Raw genomic sequence first — 22,791 nt, 5'->3', positions numbered from 1 at the left:
AAAATCAAGTGAATAAATAATCTGATGAACAGAATAAACCGGTGAATATAATAGAATTAGGGGCATAGAAAGGGAGTGGACTGACTATTCTTGGGGGCGGGGGGTGGGGGGGAAGGAGGTGTGGGGGGGCTGTGGGAAGAGACTGGACAAAAATTGTACACCTATGGATGAGAACAGTGGGTGGCGGGGGTAAGGGCAGAGGGTGGGGTGGGAACCGGGTGGAGGGGAGCTATGGGGGGCGGGGGGAGTGGAACAACTGTAATAATCTGAACAATAAAGATTTAATTAAAAAAAAAAAAGACAGATAGGCTCAGTTAAGGTAACGGTTGACTTTGTCGGTGAAGATACCAGTCTAGGATGTAACTACCCCCCATAACTACCTTTAGTTAAAGTTTAATTTCAGACCATCCTTTGTGGTTACTTTAGGTCTCTGAGTTTGTAAGACCACCATGCAGGCCTTCTCTGAGTTTGTCAGGTTAGTATGTGGTCCCTTTCATCCACACTATTATGGAAAGATTAACAACCTTGTTGCTAAAAAAAAATGGAGTCCATGGAGCCCTTTGCAACTCCCCAGTCCAAATTGCCTATAATCTGTAACCATTATGCTCATTTTTATTCCTTTTGCCTACTTCCCCATGTAATCTTTGTCCTTCTAAGTAGCTGGCTTATGGGGGTGGGGGGTGGACAGAGCAGATTTTCATGGATGATCTGCTTCTCTCCCATACTGCCAGCATTGTTGGAATAAATGCTTACATATGATTCAACCCTGTCTCTGGTTTATTGGCTTGAGTAGTTACAGGCAGGCTGGACCCATTTGTTGTACGGTTTCAGTTTCTCCTTAGACCGTTTTGCTTCAAGTCGCAGAACCTATATTAAGTGAGGACTTACTTTACATGATACTTATTATTCAGCTAGCTTCTCCATTCTCTAGTCGGTCATAATTTTCAGTAGGATACCATGTGCAGCTTTTATAGAAGTGAGAATATTTATTTCTTTCCTTCTGTCATTCTTTTTTGATTCATGAGTCCCTTTTCTATAGATCTACTTCATTGGAGCTTCTAGAGAGTTTTTTGTTGGGTTCTAAATCACAAATGAAGCACTGTTTTATCTCAAGAAAGAAGTATAAGTTGACTAACAAACAAATTTTCAACTCCAGCCCTAGCCAGTTTGGCTCAGCGAATAGAGCATTGGCTTGAGTTCCATTCCAGTCAAGGGCACATACCTTGGTTGCTCCTCCCTGGCCCCAGGGCCCTAGTCAGGTTGCGTGCAGGAGGCAACCAATCAATGTGTTTCTCTTACATTGATATTTCTCTCTGCCTTGCCCTCTTCCTTCCACTCCCTCTACAAACCAATGGAAAAATATCCTGAGGTGAGGATTAAAAAATAAATAAATTTTTTTTTTTCAACTCCAAGTTCTGTTTTCAGGCTGCTGAACTATTCTCCACTTAATTAGCACCTGGAATCTGCAAACACCATTGGAGTGACATCATTTTACATTTGGTTTAAAGAACATGTTGGGCTTAGTAGGGCGCGGGTGGGACCCCTCCACCACTACTCCCATTCTCTATTTAAACCAGCTCTCAAGAGTCACCTTCCACACACCTTGGATAAAATCTTGGGCCCGTCTCATACCTTTCTGGTGATTCTCAAATAGTAAGAAGTCTAGTCCATGTTAGAAGTTTGAGGTGGCATTGCCCTTAAAAGGGGAGGGGGCCCTTTTAATACAGACCAGTTTCCTCCTGCAGGAGCCCACTTTGTCCAGGTCTGTCCCCCGCAACCTCCCATCAGTGTGAATGCAGCTGACTCCTGGGACTGCATCTCTCCTTCTGTCTTCCCTCCCTTCTGCTGCTCTGCTATCCCTGGCTGATGTAGCCACAGCCTTTCACTTTTAGACTTTTCAAAGTGAGATACCATTTTCCATGTACCCCCAGATTCTCAAGTGATTCTTGCTCTCCAAATGAGTCTCTTGAAAACCCCCAGATTTGAAGGATATGAGCTCCCCTCTTCAATCTCTTGCACAGCAGCAGGGGGGAGGAAACGCACAGAAAAGCTGGGAACAGACCTCGGCACCTGCTTCTTCAATCTCTGAATTTTTCACCAGCTCATAGAGTCTGGAAGCGAATGAAGGCTGAAGGCTGGGAACTGGTTTCTCAATGTTTTAACTTGTTCAGAGAAACACCTGCCTTTAGAGCATGGGAAGTGCTAGACATCTAGAGGCCTCAGTTGAACCTGAGAGTCTCTCCAGTTTAGCATCCTGTTGGCCAATTTGCCTGCTGTTTCCAACTCTCCTTCGTTTCATCCCTGAAATATTATGTGGAGACTCTGCCACAGTAACAGATGATTGGACCAGAGAAGGACTCCTTATGCTGAGGACCAGTCCAAAGACGGGTCCATTCTGATTCTGTCCTGAGAAGCTAAACGGAGACTTAAGCCCCTGCAGTAAGATGGTAGCCGATGCTTGAAGTGGCAGTTAGAGTCAGGACTGAGAGTCCTAATGGGCAAACTGGTGAGTAAGCAGAAGAGACAGGAAAGCACAGAATCAGCTGGATGGAGAGAACACTGCCTGGTGCCTTTCCATTTCCTGCAGACATTCTGCCACACTCTGCATTGCTTTCTGCCAGATTCTCCCATGTTTCTTTTCAGAGACACCCTTGTTTGTTTGTTTGTTTGTTTAGGTGTTTTGTTTTTTGGTGGTGGTGGTTTGTTTTGTTGTGTTGTGTTTGGGGGGGAGGTGTACCAACGGGACTGGGTTCGAGGAAAGAGCAGTGAGAACCAGGATGGAAAATATTTCTTTGGGTTCAAGAGACACTGCCTTTGTTTTTGTTTGTGTTTGGTTTTTGTTAATCCTCACTGGAGGGTATTTTCTATTGCTTTCAGATAGAGTGAAAGGGAGGGGAGGAGGAGAAGAGAGAGAGAGAGAGAGAGAGAGAGAGAGAGAGAGAGAAACATCTATGTGAGAGAGATGCATCAGTTGGCCACCTCCTTTACACGCCCGGGCCTGGGTCTGGATCGAACCCACGACCCTTAGGTGCATGGGCTGACACTCTAACCCAGTGATGACGAACCTGTGACACGCGTGTCAGAGGTGACACGTGAACTCATTTTTTTGGTTGATTTTTCTTTGTTAAATGGCATTTAAATATATAAAATAAATATCAAAAATATAAGTCTTTGTTTTACTATGGTTGCAAATATCAAAAAATTTCTATATGTGACACGGCACCAGAGTTAAGTTAGGGTTTTTCAAAATGCTGACACGCCGAGCTCAAAAGGTTCGCCATCACTGCTCTAACCACTGAGAACACCGGCCAGGGCTAGAGTCACCCTTTTTACTTCAGCGGGTTGAGTGAGAAATGTTTGTTCCTTGCAAACAAATGAACAGATTAGAATAACAAATTTGTAAAAAGTGTTTTTTTCTTTTTTATGGCATGCTTTCTCTTTCTGTTTCAGTATTACAGCTCAGTGGATGTCTTGAATTTAGAACCATACCCTAATCCCCCGCTACTCACAGTCTGTCTGAGGACCAGCAATCTGGGCATCCCTGGGGCACATGTCAGGAACGCAGCCTCTCAGCCTGCACCCCAGACCTGCCGAATCAGAATCTGTACTTTAGCAGGACCCCCGGTGATGCCGTGTGTATGTGGCTGCTTGAGAAACCCATCTGTCATTCTCTCCACACATTTATAAATGCTGCTTTCATCGCGTCCCTAGAATTGTAAATGGTTCCCCACTGCGCTCAGAACAAGTCAGATGTCCCAGCCTGACATTTCAGGCTACAGTAAAATAGACCTAATCGACTTACTTACCCTCTCCTATATGGGTGTCTTACTCCAGATAAATTGGTCTGCTCAAGTTACTCAGTTATTTTCCACATGTGCCAAGTGTATTCAGGGTCCTTGCTCATAGCATTTGCCTGTCTGGAATTTTCTTTCCCAACTCCCTATACATCCCTCCTTCCAAGACCAGTTCAGTTTCCACATCTGCTCAGAGGCTCCTGCTGCTTAACTGGCTTTCTCAGGGATGGGATCCAAACCCTTTTTTCTTTTTTAATTTGTAGCCTCTCCCCCTCACTGATGCTCCTCACAATACAGTGCATATCATAGTGTTTTGATCCACTGATTATATTTTATTTATTTAAAAGAAGTGTTTCCCCCTGACTGGATGGCTCAATTGGTTGGAGCGTCATCCTATACACTAATATGCATGCATACAAGTCCTTTGGTTGCTCTCTAACCCCTCCCCCCTTTGCCATTTGTCTCTGGATCTATTCTTGTTCATCAAATTATGTTGATCATTATTTTCTCTTTTCTTTTTTAATTAGGATATTGAAGAACCACTCTTGGAGCCAGGTACTGATAAGAAAAACACAACAGTTATGGTTTGAAAGTTTTTCTCACTACATTTTTTCAAGCTGTCTATATATTTTATGCTGTATTATGGTCTTGTAAGTGATTTTAATGGTGGACAATCCAGATCGTACAAGGATCAGAGATTGGAAACCCATTCATATCACCACCAGATCTGTGGAACTGCTGTTCTGGTTTCGGGTTCGATTCCCAGTCAGGGCACACACCTAGGTTGTAGGTTCCATCCCTGGTTGGGGCACATATGGGAGGCAACCGATAGATGTTTCTCTCTCAAATCCTTAGTTATTTTCCTCTCTTTTTTCCCCTCCCTTTTCCATCCCTCCCTCCCTCCCTTCTTCTCTCCTTCCCTTTCTTCCCTCTTTCCTTTCTCTCTAAAATAAAAAAAAAAAGAAACAAAAACATATCCTTAGTTGAGGATTAAAAACACACACACATACAAAAGCCTTGGAACACGAGTATTGCAGGGTGGGACCTTGCCTCCAGGGTGACCTTTCCTCCCCTAGTATAGTATATTGTTGGTCATGTGGTTTATGTTGTAGACAGTTGGACAGACATGAGCAGAGCAAGGACGATGGGCCTGGTACAGAAGGTCATCAGGTTGGTGCCTAGCAATGGACAATCTGTTGTAGGATGGAAGCTCACCCCCAGGATGGCTTTTCCTCCCCTAGCGTATTGCTGGCCAAGAGGTTTGGACCTCCTGACCTTTCCTCCCTAGAGAACATCTATGTCTCAGTTATATTTCAGCTCCAGGCCCACATAAGCAACAAAATCAGCCATGGTGTCAAGACCAGCGGCATTGAATAATGACCCCGTGCTCTGGTGCCCACCAATCCTTCAGTAGAGAGAAGGGGGGAGGGGGGGAGTGAGAGAGAGAGAAAGAGAGAGAGAGAGAGGGCTCGCGCGTGAGCGCACTCACTGGGCCCTTTATATTAAGGGTTTTATCAGTTTCCAAAGGCAGGGATTTTAGGGGGGGGGGTTCTCGGGGGAGGATCTCAATAGAATTCATCAGCTTTTTCAGATGTGTCCTTTCAGGATCATGGTCTCTACTGATTGGTCAGCACCAGGGTAGGGAGTCATTAGTCATTGCAGTTGGTCCTGATGTCAGTCATGGCATCATTTTGTCTAGTTTTGCTGCTCTTCTGGGATTGGAGCTAAAACATAAGTGAGGCCTAGATGTTATCTCCAATTTAACCAAAACTCTGTCTCTGTGGTCAGAGACCTGAGGCTTTGTTGATGTGGATCAGAACCTCGTTGTCCCAAGGGCTTACTGCGTAAGGGAGTAGTCATTCAAAGGAGTCCTATGAGGCTGTTCTCTGGCTCCCTTGTTTCTCCTCTAAGGAGGTCTACCGCATGCCTGGTGACATGTCCAGGAAGGAAAGATCAGGGGACGGTCTGTACCACATGATCAGCGATATGATACCACATGATCAGCGATGTGAAAGTTCAGGGAATCTAAACTGTTGTAGGTGGTGGGATATTAGAAGTTTGAGGTGGCATTGCCCTTAAAAGGGGTGGGGGCCTTTTTAATACAAACCAGTTTCCTCCTGCAGGATCCCACTTTGTCCAGGTCCGTCCCCCTAACCTCCCATCTGCTTTGCTGGGATCTCATGAGTGAGCTTTAATTAGCCTCTCAGGGCACAGAAGCTGAGCCACATAGCTGTCATCAGGGTTTCCTGAAACACATGTAGACTTGAAATCCACTTTATTCTTAACTAGAGGCCTAGTGCACGAAATTCTTGCACGGATAGGGTCCCTAGGCCTGACTGGGGGTCAGGGCCGATCTGTGGGGCGACTGGCGGGGTGGTCAGGGGCCTCCTGCTGGCACCTTCCTTGGCTGGCCTGGCCTGCAGGCTGGGGGCAGCTCCTGTATTGAGCATCTGTCCCCTGGCGGTCAGTGCGCATCATAGCAACCGGTTGTTCCATTGGTCATTCTGCTGTTCGGTTGATTCACATATTAGGCTTTTATTATATAGGATGGAGTACCACCCAGAAACCATACTTGGGGTTAAGCTAGCAAATGTACTCTTGGATGAAAAGGGGCAAATGTAATAGTATAGGTCATGGTGTAGAGGGATGTTGCTGTTCAAGTATTCCCTTAGATTGTTTAAAAGTCACCTTCCATTCAAATATTAGCTTATTCTGGCAGCAAAACACTGACCTCTTGGTAAATGCTGGTGGGTGACTCACAGAAGTTTCCACAACATAGCTTTTCCCCCTTTTTGGCCAGAACTCAGTAGCTTTATAAGTGTCTGGTAAATATTTCAATTGATCCTAACTAGGGATGTATGTCAAGGGCATATCGGTAAGGGGACTTATTCCCTTTGAGTCCCTGTTTGGCCTCAATTTTGTATTCAGCAGGCAGAAAAAGAAGCAAATACTAATGCCCGTCCTTTGCCAGGGAAAAAAATGTTTACAATTCAGAGTCTCCTTTAATTGAGGGTCAGCCAGGACCAGGAAACAACGTGCCAAGCCAACTAGCCCTTCTTAGCAACTTACCACATTGACACACCCATCATTTCCACCTTCCTACGTTTTAAATATGGCACAAAATAAATGCTTCCTCTACTTCACTCTACATAACTATCAGTACATGCATAGCATGGCCACTCCCTGACCAAAGCCTCATCACTCTACGTGGTTAGAGACCTTGATGAATATGGGGTGTGTAAGTGTGTACTATTTTAAAACTAGTGGCCTAAAAATAGTTGTATACAAATAGAAAAGGCACACTTGTTGACTTCAGGCTTGCCAGGCCCTGGAGCTCTTTGCCGGGAGTATGACAAGTGTATCTTGTGCTGATACGTGGGAATCCCAACCAAGGTAAACAGGCACTCTTACTGAGACCAGTGGTTTTCAACAGGGGCAGTGTCACCTTTTAGGATGTGTTCTGTGGGTTGTGGGAGCATTTTTGCTTATCACAATGATTGAAGCCATACCAACTGGTGGCTGGGGGCCAAGATTGACAGATGTGTGAAACAATTCCATAGAACAAAGAAATTGTCCTGCCCAACTTTCTTTTTTCTTTTTTTAACATATATATTTTTTTTATTGATTTCAGAGAGGAAGGGAGAGGGAGAGAAGAAACATCAATGATGAGAGAGAATCATTGACTGGCTGCCTCCTGCACACCCCCTACTGGGGATCGAGCTCGCAACCCGGGCATGTGCCCCTGACCAGAATCGAACCTGGGACCCTTCAGTCCACAGGCTGATGCTTTATCCACTGATCCAAACCAGCTAACGCTTTCTTTTTTTCTTTTTAAAAAACATATTTTTATTGACTTAAGAGAGGAAGGGAGAGGGAGAGGGAAAAAGAGATAGAAACATCAATAATGAGAGAGACTCACCAATCAGCTGCCTCCTGTACACCCCAAACTGGGGATCGAGCCCACAACCTGGGCATGTACCCTGACCCCGAATTGCACCGTGACCTCCTTGTTTATAGGTCGACACTCAACCACTGAGCCATGCCCACCAGGCCCTGTCCAACTTTCAAATATCCTCCAGGGCACTGATGTGGGTGAAAAACCTATTTATAATTATTTGAACATAGACCTTAACTCTAATTTTATTTCTCCTATTACACTTAGAGCCTTATGTTAGTTAAACTTTTGTGTGTCTGTGGGTAGATTATATCATATATGGATTTCATTTCAGGACAGTGAAGGGGATGTTTCATTATAAAAAAAGGGGATAGTGGGTCTGATACGATTGAGAACTACTGTTCTAGATACTTGCTTGTGTCTTATTCTTTTTATGGCAATTTTACAAATTGTTTTTATGATCTCATCCAACCTTATCCATAAAAGGTAGGGAGGCAGCGATCTCAGGAGTCAACATTTAAGTCCTAAAGTGTGAAGTCCCAGGTGGCAGTTGCCTGTGATTCCTTCCTCCTTGATCCATATTGGGAAGAACTTAAATACAGGAATAGCCAACATTCCTTGTGGAAAAGGAAATCACAGTAAAAAGGATGTGAGGATGGGAGAGTCTGGGGCTGGACATCAAATTCCGTAGCAGCCCCCACCAGGGGCAGAGATCATGCTTTCTCTCTTTTGTCTTCCACCTCCATCACCTCCCCCTCGCCCCCCAGTTCCTCCACAGATTTACACGCTCAGCCCAGTCCTGTCCCTAGAAATGTAAACGTCATGTCCCAATTACTCCGTACCCTCTGCAAACAAACTCCCTTTGTTCTCAGGGCATGTGTTGGACAGTAAAAGGTTTACACTAAAACACGCCATCCACCAAGCTTCAGACATTCCACTTGAATGAAGGTGCCAAATGAAAGGTTTGGAAAGATCTTCAAAAGAAGACCTGAGAGGCAGAGTTCATTAATCAGGGCCCTACAATTACAAGACTTTGAGGCCTTTTCCCATCATTAGGATGAAGCTCCTGCAAACAGTCACAGCAGGAAGGAGCAATGCGTGACTGTGATATTCTATGCTTAAAAGTACAGTGGAAAATGGCTACAGTTATTTTTTTTGAAAAGAGGAAACAGACTAATTAAAAGGGAGGTCTTAGGGAGTCAACCAAAGAGAAGGCTTGATATTCAAAACATAAAATTATGGGATATTTTTTGCTGTTGAGCATTATATTAATAAATATAAGTAATAAGTATTGTTTGTGTCCAGGCAGAATAGGAGCCTCTCATGAACCCCGCGGGACCTCTTATATGGAGTTGTGGCTTGGACAAAGTATTTGCTGAATTAGATTGAGTCGTGACGGAGGGAAGTGATACAGCTCTGAGCACAGCCAGCTTCATGAGTGTACAACCCGGGCGATCAGGGCCCTGTGCTTAGAAGGGCTCCATGATCGGTCATAGACCCTGCTGTCACCATCTTGAAATTATTAACAATTCTTGAACAAGGACCCTCACATTTTTATTTTGCAATGGGCCCTTCAAATTATGTAGCCAGTCCTGGTCAGGAGAGTGAACATCTGAGAGACTTGGATTCAAACCCCAGCTCTCCCACTGGCTAGCTGTATGATCTTGGGAATGTATTTAACCTCTCCTCATCTCTAAAATAGGTACTATGGCCTGGCTGGCATGGCTCAGTGGTTGAACGTTGACCAGGAGGTCACAGTTCGATTCCTGGTCAGGGCACATGCCTGGATTGAGGGCTTGATCCCCAGTGTGGGGCATGCAGAAGGCAGCTGATCAATGATTCTCATCATTGATGTTTCTGTCTCTCTCTCCCTCTCCTTTCCTGTCTGAAATCAATAAAAATATATTTTAAAAAAATAGGTACTATGGTACCCATGTCACAGGACTGTGCAAAGACTGAAAGAATAGAGCAGTATTCAGTAGATGTTACCAGTGTTATTATCAATGACAAAGATCTAGGTGACACGGCACAGCCAGTACTGGCATAGATCTGTTTTCTGAACTCATTTTTTTAAAAAATATATTTTATTGATTTTTAACAGAGAGAAAGGGAGAGGGATAGAGAGTTAGAAACAACAATGAGAGAGAAACATCGATCAGCTGCCTCCTGCACCCCTCCACCCACTGGGGATGTGCCCGCAACCAAGGTACACGCCCTTTACTGGAATAGAACCTGGGACCCTTCAGTCCACAGGCCGACGCTCTATCCACTGAGCCAAACCAGTCAGGGCTTCTGAACTCATTTTTGCCAAGACATTTCTACTCTGGCTGTGTATGTTGATGTCACCATCCTTGTGGCAAGATGGACCAAGATAATTTTTTAAAAATATATTTTTATTTATTTCAGAGAGGAATGGAGAGGTAGAGAGAGAGAGAAACATCATGATGAGAGAGAATCATTGACCAGGTGCCTCCTGCACACCCCACATTGGGGATTGAGCCCACCTGGCATGTGACCTGACCGGGAATAGAACCGTCACCTCCTGGTTCATAGGTTGACGCTCAACCACTGAGCCACACCGGCTGGGTGCAAGATAATTTTCTTAATTTCAGGCCTCACTGACACATTTTGTACCAGAACTGAAGAAGAGTAGGTGTTATTTCAAATTTGTGAATCATCACACACACTCAGACATCGCATATTTCTTATAGATTTAAAAGAGATGAACCCTAACCAAGATAATAGAGATGTTATTTTAGAATGTAGAAATATGCCCATATAAAGGCAACTTGCTACTGAAAATACTTCCCTCATTTTATTTGCCATACTGTTATTCAATGCAATATTCCCAACCAAAGAAATTGCATATCAAACAAAAATCACCAGACCCATTTTGCTAGCTCTACATACTAATTATCACCTTGTCTTGAATAAATTGATGGTATTGTATTGGAATATGTTTTGGGCTGAGGAATGCAATGTAGAAGTGAGGTGGAGTGGAAGCATTTTCTTACATTTTGACTGAATACCCCCTATTAGTTCCTTGCTTATTACTATAATTAAAAGTAGTCTTTGGCAGTACTTGTTCTTTTAAAAATATTTCTGAAGTTGAGAACAAATTTTTAAAATGTATAATGGGTTTTTAAAAAAGTTGTTAATATATTAAATATGCAATGAGTATTCTACTTAATGTAAATAACTTGGCTACCATAATGTGATAAAAACAAAACAACAAAAACAAACAAACTCTCCCAGAAAAGTTGAGGCACAGTTCTGGAAGAAAACTCTTCAATTGCTAGGATGACAAAATTGTCCCCAAGATGTGGGAGGTGGGTTTTTTCTCCCAACCAAGGCTAGCTCCACAGTTGTATATGCAGGGAAAGTTGGTCTTCCACCTCTCTCTAAATGTTTAACCTTGAGTTTAACTCCATCACTCAGGTATTAAAGATAATCTGATAAATGCAGGGTTTCAGGCTTGATCCCCAGTAAGGGGCGTGCAGGAGGCAGCCAATCAATGATTTTCTCTCATCATCTCTCTTCTTCTTTGAAATCAATAAAAATATAATCAATCAATCAAACAAACATCTATTTGTTCCTTATGCATTCACTGGTTGCTTCTTGTATGTGCCCTGACCAGGGATGGGACTCAAAACCTTGACATGTTGGGATGATGCTCTAACCAATTGAGCTACCTGGCCAGGGCAGTAGTTAAATTTCTGAGGAGTCAAAAGTTATATATGGATTTTGGACTTGTTGGGGGTTTGATGCTCCTAACCCCTGTGTTGATCCAGGGTCAACTGTAATGTAGATTTCATTTCTCTCATTTTATAGACATAGACACTGAAGCCTAGAGAAGTAAATTATCCAAATCCAGATTCCTCTATTTTCAAAATGTGTGCTCTTTCTGGATTAATATAACTGACATATCCATTGGGTAGGCTCTGCAGGGAACAATGTGAAAAAACTGGCCCTCTTCCATCAGCTTGACCACAGGGGAGGCCCTGCTTTGAACACATTGTATGCGGGAAACGTATTTATACATTTTACGTTGACTGTAAGTAGTAGAGAGCGGGACACGTATTAATACGTTTTTATAGACTAGCGGTAGAATGCGGGTAACGTATAAATACGTAAACTAAAGTTATCGTAATTTTACTGAACGTTGCCATTTGTGCAAAAAATTAGCAAAAATGGCCCGCGCCACCTGTTAGCGCGCGATAAAAACTACCCGCAAACAATGTGTGAAGAGGGTTAGTGAGTTATTAGAGAGTGCGACCAGGCAAGCCACTGGTGAAGCTAGTCATCCTCAAGCTAATAAGCAGCAAATAAGGCTTCGCCACTCGTGGCCTGGTGACATGGGTGATGCTTCCCACTTCCTTGCCTGTGGTCGAGGATACAGTTTAAATAAAATCATACATTCTTTCTATAGGTTTGTCAACATCCATAGAGCAGTGTAGGTTTGATTGTATCCATCAGCAAGGGGACATGCTCATTGAGTTTAACAAAAGCACATTTGCCTATACTACTTCCATTTCCATTTCTCTTTTTTAAAAAATTGCTGAGAATGTGCAGTTGAATTCCAGATGATTAAATGAGCATACAATGGAACCCCGTTGTATTCGGTGATTGAATGGTGTCTCCCCTGTGTTTATAATGGTGTGTGTTTTCAATGACACATTCTGGATTTTCTGGGACAGTTCAAGTTACTCATTTTCCCCAAAAAGCATTTCTGCTTATCCAGATCCAGATTTTTTTTTGTTAAGAAAACAGTAGGTATGCCCTACCCGTCTTGGCTAGAGCATCAGCCCATGAACTGAAGAGTCCTGGGTTCGATTCCGGTAAAGGGCACATACCTCAATTGCAGGCTCGATCCCCAGCTCTGGTCGGGGTAATGAAGTCACAACCTTCAAGGCGACTGAGTGAGAACCAGGTCAAGGCAGAGCAAAGCAAGGGAGGCTTCTCACTTGGTTTCAAGGGCCAAGCAGAGGTGGTATAGTAAATACGGGGAATAAATGAACATTTGGAAAACAAATATTTTAAAATCCTATTTCATGTTTTGGGATATTCAATAATCACACACAAATATAGAAGAGAATGTTTTTCCCATTGTGTGTGACTCTTTAAAAATTCAAATATTGGTTGCTGAGGAGCAACAAGGCATATGAAGCAATAATTAACTAAACTCAGCAGATGCTGGATCTCAGAAGAGAATTTGCACTAAGTGGAGTGTAGGCATTAATGCATGATACAAAGCTGAAATGTGAAAAATCTCTGGATTTATTCTCGTTGGTTCTATAATTATTTATCAAAATAGTAAGGTATATAGAATATTAAATAATACTACAAAGCTTATATTTTAAAAAAGAAAGACAGAAAAAGGCAGTGCTACCTCCGTGCCCCCAGCAGAGGCTTTTAAATCTTTGTCACTTTTTCCTGATATAATATGCCTATAGCTACTGCTATTTCTTGATTTATAAATTGTAAACTTTACTAACTCCCCACACACATATACTTTCCTTCATCCTCTTAATATAATTCTAGCCCAATTTCTAGTTAACCCACTATGTGGTATTTACTGTGTGAGAATTGGTCATTGGTAAGTTGGGTAGTATATACTCTGACTATTTTCCCTTCATTTGTACACCTTTTGTTTTCTTTGGAGTTAAGAGTTGCCTACCTTCTCATCTTATCAGTTTTCTATCAATGTAACCAAATGCTTTATTAGATTTTTCAGATGCTTATCAATACTACATTTAACATTTCAGATAATCAGTTGATTATCTCTGAACTCCTGCTTCTGTCTGGACTTGTTACTGCCTAGAACCAACGACCCTTTATTATTTTTATGTGGGACATTTCATGTTTCCCTGCTTCCATGTTTTATTCTTTTTGGTTAGGTCCCTCATTTTGCTGACACCCATCCTTCAGTACTTCCTGAGAAAAGTTGCCTGGGTGTCCTTGAGTGTTCATATTCACTGTTGATTGTTACTTAAGGGTAGGGATAGAATCCTAGGATGAAATTGGTTTCCCCTCAGAACTGGAAAGGTATTGCTTTATTGTTTTCTGAACTCTTGCTATTGAGAAGTTTGATGTCTGTTCCGATTCCTGATCCTTTTTATGTGAGCACCCCTCCCGCAATCTCCTAGAAGTTTTAGTTGATTCTTAGATTTTTATTCCGTGACTTGGTATAAGTCTTTTATTATTCAGTGGGCTGGTATTTAGTGGGTCCTTTTGATCTGAAATTGCATGTCTACATTGCAGTGTTTTTTTCCTTGTTTGTTCTCTTTCGGGAAATCCTATCAGGCAGATGTTGGACATTCTGGAATGAACCTTTAAGCCTCTTATTCCCCTCTCCCTCCCCCCACCCCCCCCACTGTCCATCTTTTTTATCTCTTGATTTTATTATCTGGAATATTTCCTTGCCTTTCTCTTCTAATACTTTTATTGTTTTGTTCGTTTCAAGACCTTATTTTTCATTTCCATAAATGTTTTCTTCTGATTTTTTAAAAATATATTTTATTGATTCTTTACAGAGAGGAAGGGAGAGGAAGAGGGATAGAGAGCTAGAAACATCGATGAGAGAGAAACATCCATTAGCTGCCTCCTGCACACTCCCTACTGGGGATGTGCCCACAACCAAGGTACATGCCCTTGACCAGAATCGAACCCGGGACCCCTGAGTCCGCAGGCCGACGTTCCATCCACTGAGCCAAACCGGTCAGGGCTCTTCTGATTTTTTTAAAACAATCATTCTCTTCTTGTCTCATGAACATAACATTTTTGCTCTCTGATGATAACAATTACAGGTTTTAATAGTTTTGTTCTGCTCCTTCCATTATCTTTATTTTCTCTAGGATTTGTTGTTGATATTAGAGAATTGCCTCAAATATCTCATAGTTATTGGTTATCTACTTATATTTTTAATAACCTAACAATTTTCTCCAGAGGTAAGTAGGGTATACTAATTTATTTGTTCAAACATATTATGTATTTATAAGACAGAATTTTATCAAATTCTCTGTTTACCCACATTTAATAATGAGACACAAAATGCTTCTTTTTATACACAGGAAGTCTCATGCTTCTAAGTCCTTAAATTTTTCAGAATAGCTGTAGGTACTTCGGTTTTAGCTTATTTTTTGCTCAGCAATATCTGTTACCAGTCTTCCATCTGTTTCCCAGCTTTCAAAAATTTGTTGTTTTTGTCTGTCATTATTCATTTCCTATTTGCCCTGAAGGTTTAAATCACTTTTTGGTGGAATTTCAGAAAGAAAGAGGTAATCTGCCATATTTAACTGGAAGTTGGCAAGCAGCTCATAGATAAGTCTCTGAAATATTAAAATAATAAAAATATGTTGGTTTTGACTGGCCATTATTATTTTCCTACTTATTCTGATGAAAGCACTTGCCTTCTTACTTTTAAAAAAAATGAGTTTATTTGAGCCAAACTGACAACATGCCGGGGAGCAAGATCTCCAATGCTCCTGCCTCATTACTTTGAGTGACCTGCCCCTGCCCCAGTCCTTGTTGTTCTGATGGGGCTGCCAATCATAGGACCTCAGTCCTCTGACCACAGGAGTAGGCAAGTGATCTAATCTGGAAAATTGGTTTTGTTCTCATGGGAATATGACTCCTGAGTAAAGGAGTCAAAGGCTGCTGATGGTGCTGACTTTTCTTATTGGTAGCCCCTAGAGCAGCGGTTCTCAACCTGTGGGTCAAGACCCCTTTGGCGGTAGAACGACCCTTTCACAGGGGTCGCCTAAGACCATCCTGCATATCAGATATTTACATTACAATTCATAACAGTAGCAACATTACAGTTATGAAGTAGCAACGACAATAATTTTATGGTTGGGTCACAACATGAGGAACTGTATTTAAAGGGCCAGAAGGTTGAGAACCACTGCCCTAGAGGGATTGTCTATGATTATACCAGGCTGGGTTCTTTGTCAGACATAATAGAAACCAACTCTGATTAGCTTCAACAGGAAAGGGATTTACTGAGACCATGTTTATTAGGAGTTCATGAAATTTATGAGAATGCTTTAGAATCAGGCTCAGAGAATAATCAGTTATCAAGTGTATTAGTTTCCTACTGCTGCTGTAACAAATTACCATTAATGTAGTGGTTCAAAACAAAACACATTTATTTTCTTATAGTTCTGGATGTCAGAAGTATAAAATTAAGATCCATTCTTTCTGGTAGCTTCAGGGAAAAATCTATTTCCTTGCCTTTTTGCAGTTTCTAGAGCAGTGATGTCGAACCTATGACACACGTGTCAGAGGTGACACGCGAACTCGTTTTTTTGGTTGATTTTTCTTTGTTAAATGGCATTTAAATATATAAAATAAATATCAAAAATATAAATCTTTGTTTTACTATGGTTGAAAATATCAAAAAATTTCTATATGTGACACGGCACCAGAGTTAAGTTAGGGTTTTTCAAAATGCTGACACTCCGAGCTCAAAAGGTTCGCCATCACTGCTCTAGAGGCTGCCTCTTCCTCTTATCCTTCTAACCTCCTGATTACATTGACACATCTCTCCCTCTGATCTCCTGCTTCCCTCTTAAAAGTAATCTTGTGATGACTTTAAGCATATCCAATAATCCTGGATAACCTCTCCATCTCATGAGGCTTAATTTGTCACATCTTCAAAGTTCCTTTTATCATGTAAGGGAACATATTCACCGGTTCCAGGAATTAGGACGTAGATATCTTTGGGGAGCCATTATTCAGGCAACTATACCAAGGAAGGCTAAACAGCCAAGAGCACAGCTGGATTGCAGCACAACATAGTCATGAACCCCCAATGCTATCGACACTGAATATGCACAAACTGTTGTCAACTGAGACTGCAGAGCAGCCTGGTTCTCCCTTTTCCCAAGTGAGGCATTGATTACTAGTTATCATCCAATATCCATCCTCTTCTTTAGTAATGGAATTTTCAGCTGGTCACATGAACACCCAGAATAACCATCTTCTCAGCCTTCCTGAATCTAGGCATGGCCATGTGACCAAGTTTTGGAGAATGAAGTATAAGTAGAATTGTCTTATGATGCTTCTGAGAACCTTCCTTAGAAGATAGTTGAGATTTGCCTGGTTCTTCATCCTTTCTTGCATCCTGTTGCCAGTTTGGGCCTTGAGGACCAGGGCCACACCCTAAGGTGTGTCCAATGAGCAGAATGCCCCTGCGTCCCAGGGTCCTAGACTTCTTGCCCCCAGGCTCAGTTTATGTGAGAGAGAATTAAAATTCTATCTTGTTTAAGGCACTGCTATGGGTTTTCTGTCATGTTTAGTGGAACTTAATCCTAAATGATACACTTGTTTAGCTCATCCTTCAATTCGGTGAGCTGTTCCTGAATTGTTCTCATAAGCTTTTTTTTTCTTAAAAAAGATTTTGTTTCAACAACCAGTTGCTATGATGTGTGCTGACTACAAGGGGACGCATGCAGAACATGGCGGTGTCGGCAGCAGGCAGCAGTGGTGTTGGCCACTGCGGGATGGTGGAGCAGTTGAGCGGGGGCACCAGACCCAGGCGGGGCACTGGTCGCTGGGTCGCTGTCATCGGGGTGAGCCTCTGATGGTTACTGAAAATTCTTTGCTCCTACACACTGTGGTCCTGCCTGGTGCTCGCATCGCTGTGTCGCCCTGCGTCAGCCCCCATCACTCAGCACTGTCAGTGGGTGCGAACATTGGCTGCTGGCCACGATCGCCCCTGAGGGCTTTTCCACCTCCCCCTGCTCCTGAGGGGCGATCAGGGCAGCAGCCGTGGCTCGCACCCGCTGACAACGCTGGCCCTGCGCATACCCGCTGCTGGTGCTGGCCCCAATCACTCCGTGCCATCTGCAGGGCTGCTGGCAGATCAGGACCGGGGGCTGTGGCAGGAGGGGCCGGGCAGGGGCGCGGAGGATGGGCCAAGACCCGCTCCTGTGCTCACCACAGCCTCGCGGTCCACAGTTCCTTTCAAGGTGCATGAATTCGTGCACTGGGCCCCAAGTTTTATATAAAGTTCTATATATTTTTAAGTTCACTAAATGTTCTAGGAATGTAACTACTATGTGAGCCAAGAGAAGATTAAACGTTGTTTGCTGGGAACTTTACTAAGAAGTGTTCATTATTTTGAAAACTCATGGCTCTGCCAACAGTGCCCATGGTTTGTGCATCTCCAGTACCTGATCAAACTTGTGGTTGTTGGATTCAGTGGTAGTACCCATAGGTCTGAGCCTCTGAGTGCCTAAAGTTTACATTCTGATATATATTATTTTATTTATTTTTTAAAAATATATTTCTTTATTGATTTCAGAGAGGAAGGGAGAAGGAGAGAGAGATAGAAACATCAATGATGAGAGAGAATCATTGATTGGCTGCCTTCTGCACGCCCCCCCCCCCCCCCACTGGGGAATGAGCCCGCAACCCAGGCCTGTGCCCTTGTGTGGAATCGAAACTGGGACCCTTTAGTCCACAGGCTAACACTCTATCCACTGAGCCAAGGCGGCTATGAATATATTATTTTATTATAAGTGTGTTATTTATCCCTTGGTGTATAGGTAGGACATTATGTTGGGTCACAAATGTTTTGGGTAAATTATATTACCCATGCATTTCATTTCAGGATAGCAGAGGCAGCATTACAAAATGTTTGTTATAAAGAGGGGGCTTTAAGGCCTGATAGAGCTCTGGCCAGTAAAAACAAGCACAAGCCAAAAAACAGACACATAAACACAATCCACCAGTGGAACTAACATCTGGAGGATGTTGCGTCTGTTTCCCATAGGTTGGCTTGAGTTCTGGGGGCCTGGGTAGAGCTGAGCCTTGGACTCCTTTGAAAAGGCGCAGGGGCTTCTGTAAACGCCTCTTATTAGCCCTTAGCATTACCTTGACTCTGACCAGCCTCGTCCTGGGTTACGCCTGTCTTCCTCTGGTGGATTGTTTGGTAACTGACCTTGCACACCAGCCATTTCTGTTCAGCCTCCATATTATTCCCTTCAGGACAGTGGAAATCAGTGTTTTTAGATGCTGAATCCAGATAAACCCAGATAGAATAAACAAATCTGACTTCACTTTTACTTTCTGTATGGACAGGATTCATTAGCATATTTTCCATACAAATAGGGACTGTCAGGTACCATGTTATTCACCACATGGCATTATGCCTGTTTTCAGGGCATATTTTAATATACTAGTATCACAAAGGCAAAAGATTTAAACTGAAATGCTTGCTGTGTATTGTGGTTTAACCTTTCTGGTTGTCATGAAGCCTGAGAACATTACCTTTCTTTTTTAACTTTTTTTTTTTTTAATGTTAGCTTTCTACGTATATGCCATAGAATGAGCTCTCAAAAATTACCTAGAAAAATTAACTGAGCAGAAGAAACTTTGGGCAAAATTTTAAAATTTTAGCTCAATCTAGGCAGGGCCTCAGATACTTGATGATCACAGGCCATTTTGCTAGTTGGACAAAAAGGAAACTAGGGAAGACCCTGTCTGATAAGGAAGAAGGAAGGCATAATTTCCCTATTTTAGTTATTAAAAGCGCAAGAATTAGACTATTTAAAGCACAATCTTCAATATTGAAGATCATTTCATTAATTTATGAAATATTTATTGAGGCCCTTCATGTCAGGGACAATCCAGCATATGGATCTGCAGCCGGAGCAGAACAGTGAAGAATTCTCTTCTCCTCTGGGCAGATGTGACAGTGTCTCCAGCAGTGGCTTCCAGGGTGTTAGCAGTGCAAGCTGCAGCACCATTTCCTCACTTTGGCCCCCAGCCATCCTGGTGGCTCACATCCTTTTGTAAACTTTGTTCTTGTCTGAATGGGCCAGAGTCAGTTTCTTCCTATAGGCCATTTTCTTTCAATAAATTGTTTTTGCTCTTTAAGTAAATTTTTGTTGTTGGAAACTAAGAACCCTGATAACTAAATACACTGTAGTAACTAAGAACATTACGCCTTAATGACCATATTAAGTGTTTGGACCTTTATCGCAGGAACAAAAGGAAGCCATTGAAGGCTTTTAAGCAGCAGGAATGGCCGGGATGGCAGACAGGATGAAGTCTGCATTCGCAGAATTCTCCCAGACTGCAATGAAGAGGGTCTAGGTTAAATGTGGGGAGACCAAGAAATAGATGATGTTGTTTTAGACCAGTGATGGCGAACCTTTTGAGCTCTGCCTGTCAGCATTTTGAAAAACCCTAACTTAACTCTGGTGCCGTGTCACATGTAGAAATTTTTTGATATTTGCAACCAGAGTAAAACAAAGACTTATATTTTTGATATTTATTTTATATATTTAAATGCCATTTAACAAAGAAAAATCAACCCAAAAAATGAGTTCGCGTGTCACCTCTGACACGCGTGTCATAGGTTCGCCATCACTGGTTTAGACTAAGACAGAGAGAAGTGCATGGACATAAGGGTTATTTAGCAAGTGAACTTGCTATGATTGGAATGTCTGGGGATAAAGGAAAATAGAGGCATCAAGGTTTGTTCGCCATTTCCTGCTTCCTGAATTGGTTGGTGTTGGCTACATAAATTTGACTACTTTGGGTTTTTTTGGTTGTTTGGTTTGTTCCTTACACAAGGATATTTTTCCATTGATTATTTATTTATTTGTTTGTTTATTTATTTATTTATTTTAGAGAGAGTAGAAGAGGGAGGGAGAGGCACAGAGAGAAACATCAATGTGAGAGAGGCACATTGATTTGTTGCCTCCCACAGGTGCTCCGATCAGGGCCGGGGATTGAGCCTGCAACTGTGATACGTGCCCTTGACCAGAATAGAATCCGGGACCCTTTAGTCTGCAGGCCGACTCTCTATCCAGTGAGCCAAATCCGCTAGGGCTAACTACTTTGTTTTACAACCTTGATTGCTATCACAGACTTAATGGGTATCAAATGGATTTTTCCAAATTGCACATAAATTGCCTTTAGATCCGTGAATTCAGTCCATGTTTTAATACTTGGCTCTCACCAACAAGGAGAAATATAGTTGGTCTCTGAGTCACGCTGTGAAATAGTAGTTAATGCTGAGGCTTCATCTGCAACACTCGAGTCAGTACATCCCTGGGCTCTTATGAGTGGGAGGAAAACAATTTTACAGAAAGCAGATTTGGGCTGCCATCTGTCGTGCATGGGTTTTGCTCTTTACACATAACTGGTGAATAAAACATTTAACAGGCGGTAGCTAGAAAGTGATATGCAGCATCTCCATTCATGAGAAAATTATGTATTTTATTTTCTGTTTAAGGACATTGTTTAAATGTCCTTCTTGTTTATGTATCCTCAGTTGAATGAATTATTACCTAAAGTCCACTACCTTCAGCACTTATCACATGACCTAACATCCCAGAATTGTAACTAATATTTGTTGCTACCTGGTGTTCACAGTCTCCTCAAATGTGAGTCAAGCCATATTTGATACCTTTTCCAAATCTGACTTATTTACAACTTTCCCCAAAGTCATTTGGGGAAATACACAGAAATTTTCAATTTTTGTGTACTTGTTTTGTACCAATTACTTTGCCAACCACTAATATATATTTATACACCCTCACATTCCATGTATTTGTTTAATTCTCACTCTAACCACGTGCAGTAGGTACTGCTGACCCCATTTTATGTGGAATTGAGGTCCATGTTTAGAAATTCTTATTTAAACCCAGATATGTGTTACTGGGCCCATACGAAACGACTGTGCCACAAAATCATCTGAATTATCATTTGTTGTTCTCCTTTATTCTGTGCCTTTAAACCTCAGATAAGCTCCGCTACAATAAAGGGAAAACGCTAGACCTGGAGTCAAAAGACATGGCTTGAATCTAGCTTTGAATCCTAGATTTATTACCAGTTGAATAAAGTTGGACAAATCACTCAGAGCCTCTATCGCCTCGGATGGTAATACATCTGTTATATAGTATTTGTGAGGATTAAATGAGCAACATTTACAGAAATTATTTATAAGCAATAAAGCATTCTGCAAATGTAGATATCATTATTAATTTACTAGCCCTAATGGTTGAATTTCTGGAACTCAAGTATTGGGCAAATGATATCTGTGTTCCCATAACCAGAGCAATATTACTAACAGCAGTACCAACCATCATGGCAATTTTTATATTTGCTCAGTTTTCACATTTTATTTTGCTCTTATAACAGTGCTGTGAGAAATTGTATAAAATTTACAGAACAGCTGCAATGAGAAGTCCTCCAGTGTCAGAGAGAATCAGAAATAAAATTAGGATTTAATTCTACCTTTCACAGTGCACTTCCCTTCCTTAGAATACTTTGGCTTAACACCATTTATGGAAAAAGAAATGTAACTTAAGCATTTGTGGTTAAATTTAGCAGATAATATTGAGAGATGAGACTAGAAGAATATATTTAGAGAGAGCCTACTTAACATGAATTGTTATCTGCTGGGGGAAAATTGGATTTCAGGCATTCCTAGAGCTCAGTCTAGCAATTATTCATCACTAAAGGGGAACACGTATTATAACTGTACTTAAAATACTTTTTTAAAAACAACTTTGAATTCATATCTGAAAGCAATATATTTTTTTCTATGCAAGATGTTCCCAACTTACTGATATGTCCAGACAGTGGCCTAGCAAACCCTCAGGGGAAAGTAAAACTTAACAAACAACAGATAATCAGCTCAGTGACTCTTTAACATTTAAATTGTTTGCCTTTGCCAAATAGAGGGTATAAGCACAAATTGTTTTATTATTAGCTTAAGTGCTTTGCTTATCTTAAGCAATGAATATTTTTAGCTCTGTTTGTATAACCCATAGGATATAAGTAAAACATTGAAGAAGGGAGCATGAACGCACCGTTGTTTAGTGTGACATTTCATTTGACAGATATATTTTGGTATGGAAGTTGTCCAAATGAATGTCACTAAGTTGGTTTCACTTATTCTTACACTGTAACTGATATTTCTAAGTGGAAAGACATGTATTTCTTTAAAACTCCTGGGCTTTCCTCTGTTTCTTTGGACACTTTATTCTAAGAGAGGAGGTATGACTTACTGTTTGGTTGAATTAGAGAGAGGAACTGGGTTTGCTTAGTCCCTGAGTGTGAGCGAGACCATTGTTTCCCTCC

At 41.8% G+C, this 22,791-nt stretch overlaps 1 protein-coding gene across 4 annotated transcripts in view; it reads left to right on the top strand.

Annotated features, from left to right (window-relative positions):
• ACYP2 (acylphosphatase 2) overlaps positions 1-22,791 on the top strand; it is a 155,195-nt gene that overhangs the window by 13,891 nt on the left and 118,513 nt on the right. For 2 of the 4 annotated variants that reach the window (XM_023746815.1, XM_023746804.1), the window contains one exon: positions 4,322-4,349. The exons of 1 other annotated variant lie outside the window; for it this stretch is intronic. Coding sequence is in view for 2 of the 3 variants with exons in the window: in XM_023746804.1 (XP_023602572.1) it covers positions 4,322-4,349 (28 nt within the window). In the remaining variant the exon portion in view is untranslated. Of the gene's footprint in view, positions 1-3,450; positions 3,637-4,321; positions 4,350-22,791 lie in introns of all 4 variants that reach the window. One more of the 4 variants, XM_014447308.2, reaches the window with a different exon arrangement.

Source organism: Myotis lucifugus, unplaced genomic scaffold, assembly GCF_000147115.1.
Source record: "Myotis lucifugus unplaced genomic scaffold, Myoluc2.0 scaffold_6, whole genome shotgun sequence".
Taxonomy (NCBI): domain Eukaryota; kingdom Metazoa; phylum Chordata; class Mammalia; order Chiroptera; family Vespertilionidae; genus Myotis; species Myotis lucifugus.
The sequence above is the reverse complement of the archived record's forward strand: the minus strand, read 5'-3'. Positions and strand labels throughout refer to the sequence as shown.